Raw genomic sequence first — 14449 nt, 5'->3', positions numbered from 1 at the left:
TAAAAAAATATTGGAGTTATAAAAAAATATTGTAGATAATTGTATATAAAAAAAATACACATTTAGATTAGAGTTTATATGGTTAATCATGTATCGAGTACAAGTAAGTATGCATACATACGCAACGTATATATGCATATAAGTTCAATAATGTAGTAAGAATCAATCAAAGAAAATATAAATCTGTACCATCATCATCTACACTTGATTTGTCTTCGTGTTTACGTATATCGATATAAGTATATATGCATTTATATGATATGGTTCTCTTTGTGCTCACTTCCATAGATCAATCTGACAACTCGAAGAAGTCGAAGCAACATATTCTTCTCCCATGTCTGAAACCCTTTTCTGATCTTTTTCTTCATCAATTTGGTACTCCACGTTGCTTGTGTCTTTGCCATTGTTCTGTAGAGAAGCAGAAGCTGTGGCGGCCTCCTCGTTGCTTAGCTGAGACGCAACAAATTTATCTAGGGATCTCCAGTCCGTGACCTGGTCCATCGTTTGCCCGTTCCCACTATTCATGTATAGAGAGCTGAAACTCTGATTCCCTTGATTCATTTGTTCCTCATGCACCTGATTTGACTGCTGCAAGTTAGCAACATGAGTTGAGTTATTATCGTTGTTACTTCTTCCGTAAGAAAGAGAGTTGCAATTAATATTATCTAGTTGGATCTTAGAGGAAGTTGGAGGAATGATAAAGGAGATTCATGAAGAATATGGTAATGTTGTACCAAGTGGCTGTATTGTAGTTCTAGCTCTTGCTTGCATTGCAAGTTAGGGTTGTTGAGAGCGTAAGCAGATGCATTGATCCCATATGAAAAAGGCTGGTGGTGCTGCTGCTGATGATGATTGGGGACAATCCGTCTTGGACCGTTTGTCTCGAGCTCAGAGGCCATAAAAGAGAGCTGCTCGTCATACCAACGTGAAGGCGATGAGTCATAATCTCCCATTCGTCTAATAACTGCGGGCAACCTCTTCTTGAAAACCCTACACACAACCCATCCTTCTTCCTACAACCAAAATAGTAGAATTAGCTCAAATGGGTTTAGGAGATCATAGATTGAGATTTTTTAACATAATATTCACATAAATTGCAAAGAGAAGTTATGGTTTAGGGTTGATTCATACCTGAGGAGCTCCATTTTCATCGGTTTCTAAGCGGTATTCGTGCATGATCCAGTCGGATTTTTGTCCATTTGGGGCTCTCCCCATGTAGAACACAAGTGTTTTCCTCATACCAATAAGACTATGCCTCAAGTATATAGCCTTGTCTCTTCCTGTGGCTTTCCAAAATCCTGCTTTGGTTGCTCTATTGGTTCGAGTCCCTGTGGGATACTTCTTGTCTTTATGGCTAAAGAAGTACCAATCACTTTGCTCTTCATGTCCAATTTTGCACAACTCTATTTTTCAAGGAATGATATCAGTTTAAAAAAATTTACTAGGAAATTACAAAAGATAATGTGATTTGGCAAACCTAGAAGATCCCACGGTTCAATCTTGTAAAGATCAATGTCTTTTATGAAATCAATTTCTATTCTCTTCGATGCAACTTTTTTTCTCAGGTAGTAGTCTACAAGTTCTTCGTCCGTTGGGTGAAATCTAAAACCCGGAGGGACGTGGGAAAACGAATTCATCTTTTTTGTCTTCTTGATCGATCAGTAATCTGCTTATAAGAAAATTAATAATTACCAAAAAGAATGAAAACAAAATAATCTAGTTACGAAAATAAGATATAATATGATTTTGATTATGATTTTGCGTCTTCAGTACCGTCTATGCTTAGTCTACAAGAGAAGAAATTCTACATTCATAACTGACAGAACTACCGTCAGACATTTATTTATTACAAGAAATAGTTTTGTTACATCAATAATACATGAAGACCATTCACATGGTAAACTATCTTTCTTCGAGAACGATTTAAATCATTTTTATTTAGATTGATGGTATAGAGAATTATAATTGAATTTTTATTAAAAACTAAAAGCAGTAACATATTAGCCGAAGAATTCCCAATTACCATATGATAATAGTTAAGCTGAGATAAGTAGATGCATGCATTCCAAATTTATATGTACTAGATGGATTACTTAAAGTAAATTTCTGCTTAATTATATTGCTACATCTGAATAACACCAGCGTGGATATTTTATCACATGTAAGTATATATAAGCCAAACAAGTTCAGATGATGATGGTTTTTTCACACACAAAAAAAAAGAAAACTGGTTAGTTGTTAAATTTATTTAAATTAATATTTTAGATTTAGCTGCTATTTTGCTTTGCTTGTAACATCAGCAAACATTGAGTATGATGAGATGATATGATGATGGTAGTCAAGGTGATTGATGAAGATGATGATGATGATTATGATGATTAAGAATTCAAAAGAAAAAAACTTATACCAAAACAAGAACAAAAACTCCCAAAATTATCTGTGAAGGTGAGGATCGGAGATTGAATTTAAAGTAGACAAAAAAGTTAGGGTTTTACCTGAAGAAACTCTAGATTCAAGATGATTCAGCTGGATACTTTTGAACACCTTCTAACAAAACTTTATACTTTTAGTTATTTTATGCCCTTCTCATCATAAGTTGGAACACTCCAGCACAAAGAGAGAAGTATTACTGAAAGAAGAGTGGACAGGATTTGACAGTGCTCCTCGGAAATAGGTTACTGAAAAGAGATATCAGATCCCGAGAGAGAGAAAAGAAATGATAGAAAGAATGGGAAAAGGAGAAGAGAGTAGGGTTAAATAAAGAAGATCAATGGATGAAGAAAAGAAGAAGAGCGTACACAAGACACATAACAAAACATGACAACCGTGTACCAATAATAATCTATTGTATTTTACCTTCTTTCTCTCTTTCCCCATCAATCATACTTTCTCTCTCTGAGTCCTCTTGCATCTAGAGAGAGAAAGAGAGAGGATACTTTATTTGTTGCAAAAGCTTCGGGGGGAGAAGAGAGAGGAGGATAAGGGCGTAAAGTAAGATTTAGAGAGAGATAGAGAGGTGGCAACATCAATTACCACCCACCAGCTCTTGATGTGTATGCTTGATCATCAATATTAAGGTTCTTTTTTGTTTGTCCTCACATTATCAGCTTATTTTCTTCGCTTTATAGTTTGGACTTCTTTTATGTCCAAACGAATGTTTAGTTTTAAATCCTAAATAAAAGCAACTCAAATAGTTATGAATCAAAAGATATTGCTAGTTCGATGGTATAGGTTTACGAAAAGATCTTCGTCGAAAAATCTATACATTCAGAAAATTTTCAGATATCTTTCTTTTCGATAGGTACTGTAATTATCGAACCTTGCGGCACACAAAACACATAACACACTTCCGTTTTTGTTCAACTGCTTGGATAGAATGTTGATTTTAAACCAATTATCGACTATGAGCCTAAAGAATTATCGACCGTCTTAAGTTGAAACTTTTTTAAACAAAAATTTGACCCTTGATTACTCATTTTTCAATCCAGTTTTAATAAGTTTGTGTATACAACAAATACGCCAAATCATTGATTATGTGTGTATATATATTATGTAAATATTGATCAAGATAGGATGCATTCAATGAGAAACTCTAGTCTTGATGACCCTGAAATTACATTCACATGGTTAAATTTTAAACATAAAAATGTAACACATATTTTTGGTAGAGTTACATTTCTTACAAATAACACATATTCTTATAACTGAATTCCGATCATAACACCTAAATGACAAATAATAGAACCACCGTGGCTTTATAATCGATGGAATATCAAGTCTTCTATTTCATGATAAAATTTCTCATAGTATTTATTTTTCAACTGGAAAAAGAAAAACGCGTTGTATATGACTATGTATCAGACGATATTATTTATTTTTATAATGAAAGGTGATCAATTTGATTTCTATCTTGGGGATTACATAACACTCAAAAGGAAAGTGACATAGGCACATTTATTAATAATAGAATACACGACTTCACGAAGATGAACCCAAAACGGGAGAAAGGATGTGCAATTATATCCTTTGTTCTTTTTACAACATGCATTTGTATCCCATAAAAACAGAAAATCTTTTAACATAGTTAAAAGACTTTCATCTCTTATTATTTTTATTAAGAAAGAAAAAGGAGAGAATATTGAAAAAAAAAAACGAATTGTCTTATAGAGTTTGTATTGTGCAATTTGTTTTAAGATAATTCTGTAAAACTAGTCAGCTTAGTTGATCTCGGGTTAGACCCGAAGCGGATCCTGGGTAAAACTGCAACTCAGTGACTGACCATACAAAATTAAATTAAACACAGCTAGGAGTTTGAGCGGGTTTAAGTGGAACACGGGACCCACAAAACGGAATGATGTGCTGACGTGGCGGCTGCTGGTCCGGCGTGAGTGAGTCCTCTATCATTAGTGTCACGATTTGCTGTTGCAGGCGCGTTGGTCACGTGGGTCCCATCCCGTTTTCCGTTCGCTTAAACCCTCATTAATTTTGTTTTACCTTGTCAAATTAACAATTACACAATATATACATGTATATTTATGTGTAATTAAAATATGATATACGTGTTTCATATAACACAAACGGATTTTGCTAGTTTGAGTTAACATAGAATTCGTAGAGTATGTAATTAACCATGTTTTATAAGTCATTTGACATGGAATTACCGTTACTTGCTTCAGTTAAACAACTTATATATATGTAATATTCTCATATTTTTAGAGCCTAGATAGTTCTTAATTATAAGTATACTCCACACTTTACGATCGATGTATGGATTGAACACAACATATCGTTATACTTTAATTTCCAACCACGATGCCAAAAACCCCTTACAAAAAATGTGCGACTTATGAATTTCGTAGACATGTTTTTCTTGCATACTTTCCTTCTAGAATGTCTAACATTTATCCGTGGATATTTAAATTAATAATAACGCTAGTATGATCATATTATATGTCTTTCCTTTGTATAAGTTTGATTCTCTTTAATTCAAATCGCATTATGGAATGAACATATGTAAAAATGTCTCCCGAGTTTCAACGACCGAGAAAAAAAAACCTCCGCACATATTCTCTTCTAGTATTGTAATAAATATACATTCCAACATTTTATTCAACTAAGAAAATATAATTACAATGAAAAATGGTTTCCCCTGTTAACTGTATCAACATTGTGTAATCATTGAAGTATTTAACTAATGAAGTAACCAACTAACATGATATATTTTTAAAATACATATTGGGTAAGTTCTATTTAGAATATAGGTAGATTTTGTGTTTAGGTGAGCTTATCAAATATCGGATGGTTATGCGGCTGATGTTAGGGACTTCGGGGAAAAGATTTGGTGTCTAAGTTAATAAAACTGCAATAAAGAATTACAAAATAAAGTAACAGAAAGGAAAATGGAAAGATTTGTTTATGTACATACCTTTTTTTTTTTTGCTTTTGTGTGTTGTTGAAACGAAGCATAGAAGTGAAGCATAAGTAAAGACCGTGATCCAAAAGTGTTATTTTTGGTCCTGCTTCGCCTCTTGTCCATTAGCTATTTGATATTGAAATAAAATTATATTAAGTAATTCCACACTTTCACTCTACATACTAAAAATGTGTGTGTTCTGTGAACTTTTAGTACGAAGGTGTCTCGCGTTCACTGGTTGATTACTAGAATATAATGGTCGGTACTAATGCATAAAATAATGAACTTAATTTCATCAATTTATTTTCTTCTGAGGTCAGTTAATGTATATATACCCCTGTTAGAAACTACGCTAGGCGCTAGTCGGGCGGACGAGACGGGCCTAGCGAGTTAAACAATTAATCGGGGAGTAATCGGGGATTAATCGGGGCCTAGTTTTAAATATTTTTTTTTATTTTTATAAATATATTATGAATTATTAATAAGTTTGCATGACAATAGACAATTATTTGAAGTAGTCTGGTGGTTAACATAATCTTGGCTAATCGTAAGGACCTGGGTTCGACCTTAGAGGTACACGATTTTTTTCTTTTTATTTTATTTGCCTTTAATGAAGGGTACTAGCGTCATTTCGTCTTCATCTTCTCCAACTGTGTTTAGGGTTTTCGATTTTACAGCTTTTCCATGGCCGTAAAACGCTTACAATCACACATATCATCGGATTTTAGTGTGTTTTCATGTTTTTATACTTAAAACCTATAGACCTGTCATAAAATACAAGATTTAAGCATTCAAAACTCAAAAAAAAAAAAAAAATTGTTGTTGCCGATTTATTGGCCGACTACAGCCAATTCGCCACGGCCAAGCACCGCCGAGCGCCTCCTCGCCGACTAATCGCCCGTAGTACCCGCGTTTTCGAACAGGGATATATACTAATATAACTAGGTTTGGATAGGTGAATGGTGAGCTCTCATTGGGCTACCTACCATAAGTTGAATATTAAAATAAGATTAAAATACTAATTTCCATGATCGAATCCAAGTTTATACGTTACAATTAACCCACAAAATGTCCAATATAATATTTTCACATAGATCCTGCTGAAATTGCAAGTTACCACTCTGAATATATATAATAAAGCTATTATTGTAATTTTGGATTCTAGAAGAACAATTTATATGAATATCTATTGGCACTACTATTTTTATTTTGTAGACCTGATAGCACGCTAAAAAAAACATTCCATGTAAGTTTATTAAAAAAAAAGTTGAGTGTATAAGAAACCTTCAAGACAACTAATTACACTACCCTATATACGCATGGGCAAGGTGGCAGAATTTTTTAATTAAATCTAAAAATTTAGTTACCTGCAAAAACATCCTACCAGTACTATATTATCTTATAACCTACAATGATTACCATGACACATTAAGTAAGTATAAGGTCTGATAAATGAACTCTTTTATATGTTATTGTATAACTGAAACTATTTGAGCGGTCCAAGTCCAAGGCTTTTAGTGTTAGGGTTTGGAGGGAGTTTGCGCATGAACACGTTGTATATATCCATTCGACGAGATACATTTCTTCACAACTTGTCCCATAACCCTAATCATTACGAGAAGCCCTAAGAATTGAATCACGTGGGAAAGTTTGTTCCTTTTGTCAGTTTCTTGTCCCATGTGAACACACTTATTACATGTGAAATCACTTACATGTGAAAGATTCTACCAATATCCTACTTAATTAATGTTTGGTTTGATCTAAAAAAAGATCTTACGGTTACCAATAGTTATGCTGTCGCTAGCCAGATGCCAAATCGGTATAGTTATTCAGCTAATTTACTAGAACTGAGACAGATCAAATATGAATCAAAAATTAAAAAAGGAACAAATCTTGCATCAACGCTGAATCTCTCATGGTATATCAAAATGAGGACTAAGTAATTTCAATAATTCATTGTGACATATGTGGTTATCAATAGTAATGATTATTGTGTTACCAGTGATCCAAATTTCCGAAAGAATTGATACATATATATGTGGTATAAAAGCATGCATATGTGCAAGAGATCAAATTTCATCAGATTCCTCAAAATGCTTTCTTGAACTACTCTATTAATATTACTCCCTCTCTTTTTAAATAAGTGTCATTTTGACACTTTTTACATTAAAAAATTTATACAATTGACTAGTATGTTCCTATTTATTGTATGATTAATTATATAAAAATGATTTAAAAAAAATTATTGGTTATTCAAAAAGATAAAAAGTAGATTTAATGTACAAAATTACATTAGAATTGTAGAATGACACTTATTTTAAAACAAAATAAAAAACCTAAAATGACACTTATTATGAAACATAAAGAGTATTGTTTTTGTCAGATATTAAATGAGAATTTTAGTTTCAAAGTATACTCTGCCTCAACAAATAAGTTCTAGGCCAACCACTATTTGTAAATGTAATTAATAAGTGCATATTAAATTCTATTTTTTTTTTTTGTTAATAGCACATTAAATTATAATAATTACTTTCTCAGTTTCATTTTAATTATCGTTTAAGTTTATGTATATAGATTAAAAAAATATTTAATTTTACATATTTTAAAATAAAAACATTATTAACTATACATTTGGCCACATTTCAACAAATAAAAAATGAATTGGAGAATATTGCTGATAAAATTTGTATTGGAATTCTAAACTTATTTTAAAATGAAAATTTTACTTTATAACAACAAATAAACTAAAATAGAGGGAATAGTAAAGTAATATCATTAATTATTATTCATAACAATAATCTAAATGAAAGTTAAAACAATAATCTAAATGCATAACTTTAATCATTATACAGTTATACTATACACCAAACGATTACTTATTTTCATGGCATATGAATCATTGAATACGAAAATTACTGATGATTTGGACCAATACTTACTCAAGGAACTCAACAAATAATGAGCCCTAATTAGTTTCGATTGTAATGTCACTGCTCATTGCAATATATAAAATAAACCCAATGAGATGTAGATAGCAGAAATTTTAATAATTTGGAATGGATGTTTTGATTTGTAGAAAAACATCATCAGCAACCATATGATATATATATATATATCATTGTTTGTTTTTTTATCATTTATATATTTATTATATGAGTTGACTGCATGGCCGATCATGGGTATAGGCCAGTCAAGTATTGAAAATATGACTCTCAATTTTTTTTTTTTAAAGGTTATATAAAAATAAACTTCTAAATTTAAAAAATATTTTTTTGTTGAAATATTTATTAGATCGTTTACAATCCCCAAATTTTCAAGGTTAGGCTTGGTTGACTTGTCATTATGTGTAACAGTCAACCTCTCTCTTTTTTCTGAAAAACGGTCAACCATTTTGCAAAAACAAATATAACACCGCCCTCATGATTTCACAGTCGGCAGCTCAAGCCGTGTGACTAATAATTACAAGTTATATTTTATTTATATTTGTCCATTTACATATACTTTTATATACTTTTTAAAAAATGTGAGATGTTATACAAATGGGAGGTATGATTGCATTTTGGTTTATGTCTTCTTCGGGACAAATAATACGAATTATAGCAGTCATCATAAGAAAAAGAAAAGAACACACAAAAATGATGAGATAGGTTTTGCAAACTTGGTTGGAGACCGAGACTTCTCCTTTTTCTCTCTTCGTTTCTTAACGGAGATGAGATGAGACGAAGCTTTCTCTGGTGCTCTACCAGGTTGTTTGATTCTGGGAGGCGGAGGCTATTTCAGCTTCGTCGTCGTCGGCTTTTGATCTCGGGGAGGTAGAGGCTTCCGAAGCTCTACGCCGCCGACAATAAAAATTTATTTTCCTTTGTGATGCGATCGATGGGTCTATAGCTTTGATTCTCTGGGAGTCGGAGGAGATCTCGACTGGGTCGATGACGATCTCTGTTGGTGGAGCTTAGGCATCGTTGTGTATGCTTGAAGCTAGTGGGTTTCTTTGCTTGTGGTTCTGTTTCTCGAAAGCTCCGGTGGTTGATGATTAGGATCCGTCGACGTCTTTCAGTTTGGAGAGATTGGTCGCGGTGTTTCCTTTGAATGGATGCTTGGTGAATGTTCTCTTGTCTTCACGTTTGATGGCTTGATAATCGGATGAGATCTCGATAGGCGATGAAACTCTCCGATGATGTGCTAAAGCGATGAAGGAGGAGATGTTGTAGTCTCTGGTTTTTCTTCATCCGCTCGGTGGTTCGATGGGTTCGGTGTGCGGTGGTTACGGTGTATTCCGGTGAAACACGTGTTCGTTTCGTTTTTCTCCGGTGATGACTCGTAGTTTGAGTCAAGATGTGGTGACCTAGTGACGCGTGTCCCTTGATGGCGAGGGGCTCAACACGTGTACGTCCAAGTGAATTTCCCGATGCGTGGTAACGTATGGCGCCGATCGGATTTTCTTTTTTGAGCTTAATTGCCCTTGTGTTTTGGGCTTTCTGTTTAATACGTTTGGGCTTTATGTTGGGTTTAGACCTTTATGGTGTTGTATCTTTTTGTTGTGATACTTTTAAGATAAATGGAAATTTCAGATGGCAAAAAAAAAAAAAGAAAAGAAAAGAACACAAATTAAAGGAGACTCATGTTAAGAGAAAAAACAACATAAGTTTCTACATGATGTATATACATGATACACCGACACAAAGTTAAGTGAATTGAAAAAGTAAGTCCTAATAAATCGCAGTAAAATGGTGAAATTTTACTATCCCAGTCGGATGGGAGATTTAGAGAAGATATAAAAGAATATGCATGCGATAAAGAGAAACGGTAAGGAATTCAATAGCAAGACAAGACCGATGGTTTTGCCAACGTGTGAAGGTGCGTGATCACCTGCCTCTTGATCCAATGCCGCCATCTTAAAGGGCATGATACAGAAGAGTTGAAACTTGAAACCGTACGCAGGGGCGGAGGCAGTGAAGGAGGTGTGGGGTCAGCTGACCCCACTACTTTTTTAAAAAATATTTTTTTTATTTAAGAAAATTTGTATTGACCCCATTAAAAATAAAAATTTGACCCGATCAGTTTCTGAATCGGCAAAAAAATATCAGCCAATGAAAATCATCAAAAAATAATATTACAATATCGCATCAGTAATGAGTTTCTAAAACTTTTATGATTTGTTTTATCAAAATTATTTTAAATTGTAGTAAATAATTATGATAAACAAGTTTTAAGATATAAATGATCATATAGTATATTTATAGTTTTTCCGTGGTTATAAATTATGTATTTGGAGATAAAAAAAATTTGACCCCGGTACAAAAACTTTCTGGCTCCGCCACGGTCCGTACGTATCGTCTCTAATATATCTCTCTAACCCTCTAATTTATCTGGTATATATAGTCGGTTCCCCTTTGTGCATATCATTATCTAGCTTCAACCGACACTACAAGAAAACAGCGGTATTCTGACGGACGTTCCGACGGAAAATGAATTCCTCGGAATATACCGAGGAATTTCCGAGGCAATTCCGAGGAAACACAAAATTTGGCTTCCTCGGAATTTCCTCGGAATATTCCGACGGAATTCCGAGGAAAATTCATCTCGTCGGAATATTCCGACGGAATACCGAGGAAACTAGTATTCCTCGGAAAAAACCGATGAATTCCGAGGAAATATTATAGACGTTAGAGAGCCGTTGGAGAGCCGTTGGGGGATTTTAAAAATTCCGAGGAAATTCCGACGAACTAGCCGTTTGCATCGGAATTCCGTCGGAATTTCCTCGGACTGTCGGCAGGATTTCAACTATAAATACAAGCACCCCTCTTCCTCTTCATTCACTCCATATCTTCATCCTCCCTCTCACTTTCTTTACACACGAATTTGATTCATAAAAAACATGTCTTCTTCAAATTATTTTCGTTCTTGGATCGATCGACCTCATTTGGATCCGAACACGAGATTGCTTACGGAAGAATACCAACAAGGTATAACCGAATTCATGGGGTTAGTTCACCGACAACCGGAAGCAAAAACAGGTATGTTAAGATGTCCTTGCTCTAATTGTAAAAATAAAAAAGTTATTAAACAATGGGATGTTTGGACTCATCTATATTTGAGTGGGTTTACACGAAGTTACAAAATTTGGTATCATCATGGAGAAACTGATTATGAACATGGTAGTACTAGCGAACCTCAGCCAGCGGTTAGATTAGAAGATCCAATTAGAACGGATGTAGATTACGGTGTAGGTACTGAGCAGATGGTAAATGATCATTTTAGAGGGGAAGATTTACCCAATGCCGAAGCTAGGAGATTTTATGATATGTTGGATGCTGGAAAGCAACCATTGTACGAAGGTTGCAGAGATGGTCATTCAGCTTTATCATCTGCTACAAGATTGATGGGCATTAAGACGGATTATAATTTGGCTGAAGACTGTGTGGATGCGATTGCTGATTATGTAAAAGGTATTCTACCCGAAGATAATGTAGCTCCTGGCTCATACTACGAGGTTCAGAAACTCGTAGCTGGTCTTGGTTTATCGTATCAGGTAATAGATGTATGCAGAGACAACTGCATGATTTATTGGAGGGCGGATGAACAGCGGGTTTCATGCAAATTTTGTGGGAAGCCTCGTTATAAAGATACGAGTGGAAGAGTTCCAGTACCATATAAAAGGATGTGGTATTTGCCTTTGACGGAAAGGTTGCAGAGGCTGTATCTGTCTGAACGCACAGCGCAACCAATGAGATGGCATGCGGAGCACTCAACAGATGGTGAGATCAGACATCCTTCAGATGCAAAAGCGTGGAAGCATTTCCAATCAAAGTATCCCGACTTTGCGTATGAGAGAAGAAATGTCTACCTTGGATTATGTACTGATGGTTTCAGCCCGTTTGGCAAGAGTGGAAGACAGTATTCTCTATGGCCAGTCATTCTTACACCATACAACCTACCCCCAAACTTGTGCTTGCGACGAGAGTTTTTGTTTCTCTCGATTCTCGTTCCCGGACCAGAGCATCCTAAGAGATCACTTGATGTGTTTCTTCAGCCACTAATATATGAGTTGCAACAACTATGGGCTCAAGGTGCTGAAACATACGATGTTTCGTGTAAAGAAAACTTTCAAATGCGGGCAGTACTAATGTGGACAATAAGTGATTTTCCAGCATATGGTATGTTATCTGGATGGACAACGCATGGAAGGCTATCATGTCCATATTGTCAAGATAACACTGATGCTTTCCAACTAAAACACGGAAGGAAAACGTGTTGGTTTGACTGTCACAGGAGATTTCTACCACCAGATCATCCATATCGTAGAAGTAGGAATTTGTTTACGAAGAACAAGAGGGTGTTTGACAGTCCACCTCCGGAAATTCGTGGGAAAGATTTGAAGACACAACTTAGAGATTTTGGTGCAGAAAGGACGCCAGACGTCGGTGGACATGAGCATTTTCCGGTAGATGGTGTTGGAAACCTACATAACTGGCACAAAAAAAGTATTTTTTGGGATCTGCCATACTGGGAGGATCATCTACTAAGGCATAATTTAGATGTCATGCATATCGAGAAGAACTTTTTTGACAATCTCATGAACACGATCCTTAATGTTCAAGGTAAAACAAAGGATAATTTGAAGTCAAGACTCGATTTAGTCGATATATGTGATCGTTCAGAACTTCATGTTGATGAGAGTGGTAGGGCTCCTTTTCCCATATACCGACTTGATGCAGCGGGAAAGGATGCGTTCTTTGATTGGATTTCAAACGATGTGGAATTTCCAGACGGTTACGCATCTAATTTGCGTAACTGTATCGACAGAAAGGAAGGAAAGTTTACTGGCTTGAAAAGCCATGATTGCCATGTAATGATGCAGCGCCTCCTTCCGTTTGCCTTCAAGGAACTATTACCACGAAATGTTCATGAAGCAATTGCAGGGATAAGTGGTTTCTTCCGCGATTTATGCACAAGATCAGTGACTCTTGAAGGTATTGAAAATTTGAAGACTAACATAGCTGTGATTCAGTGCAACCTTGAGAAGATATTTCCTCCCTCATTTTTTGATGTTATGGAGCATCTTGTTATTCACCTGGTAAGAGAATTGGAACTTGGTGGTCCTGTGCAGTATAGATGGATGTATCTGTATGAGCGGTATATGTTCCATTTGAAGAAGATGGTGAAAAATTTAAGTAGGGTGGAAGGGTCTATAGTCGCACAGATGATCAATGAAGAAACTTCAAACTTTGCCGAGTACTACTTTCCAGCAGAAGTTCAGACCAAAAACAGAAGACCTGCTCGGCATGATGATAGAGGCGAACGGGCAACATATCATTGGAAGGTTCCAGACATTTTCACAGACGTTGGACGACTTAGCGGAAAACCAAAGGACCGTCGACTTACTGATCAGGAGCGCAGTCATTTGCAAACATATTTACTCACCAACTGCGAAGATGTTCTTCAATATGAAAGGATTTTCATGGCAGAAAAGCGGTTAGAATATAGATACGCCACAGATGACGAACTAGAAGAAATGAAGCAGAGAGAATTTGGTGGATGGATGTTTACTTATGTGAGTGATGGTTTGGCCAGAGGTGAAACATTTGACGATTGGATACGCGAGATGGTCGTTGGACCAAACTTTGTTGTGAAGTCATATCCGAGATTTTGTACTCGAGGATATGCATTCACAACTCAGAAGAGGAGACGTTCGAGTACGACTTACGATGCTGGTGTTTGTTCTGCATCAGGAGATGATGTATACTACGGACACATAAATGAGATTTTGGAAATCAAGTATTTGGGCATGGTTGGATTGCGCTGTACTGTTTTCTATTGTGACTGGCACGACAACACTCCAGATCGAGGTGTGAGAACAGATGCATTTGGTGTTACATCAGTAAATTCAAGACGGAAGCTGCAATATTATGATCCTTTCATTCTTGCTTCTCAGGCCGATCAGGTTTGTTATATCAAGTACCCCCGGGTAAGGAACAGAGATGATCCATGGGTTACTGTTACAAGACTCAACCCGAGAGGCCGAGTTCAGGGAAG

The 14449-nt window shown here is 35.4% G+C and overlaps 1 protein-coding gene across 1 annotated transcript; it reads right to left on the bottom strand.

The window, feature by feature from the left end:
• Positions 1 to 16: 16 nt before the first annotated feature.
• Positions 17 to 10910, bottom strand: LOC103843142 (NAC domain-containing protein 7). Its single transcript, XM_018654232.2, has 5 exons — positions 2496 to 10910; positions 1478 to 1666; positions 1132 to 1403; positions 735 to 1013; positions 17 to 588 (listed from the first exon to the last, which is right to left on the bottom strand). Exons 2-5 carry the CDS (start codon positions 1635 to 1637, stop codon positions 277 to 279), a joined length of 1023 nt encoding a protein of 340 aa, XP_018509748.1. The 5' UTR covers positions 1638 to 1666; positions 2496 to 10910; the 3' UTR covers positions 17 to 276.
• Positions 10911 to 14449: the final 3539 nt, after the last annotated feature.

This window comes from Brassica rapa, chromosome A09, assembly GCF_000309985.2.
Source record: "Brassica rapa cultivar Chiifu-401-42 chromosome A09, CAAS_Brap_v3.01, whole genome shotgun sequence".
NCBI lineage: Eukaryota > Viridiplantae > Streptophyta > Magnoliopsida > Brassicales > Brassicaceae > Brassica > Brassica rapa.
This window is presented reverse-complemented; position numbering and strand designations above follow the sequence as displayed.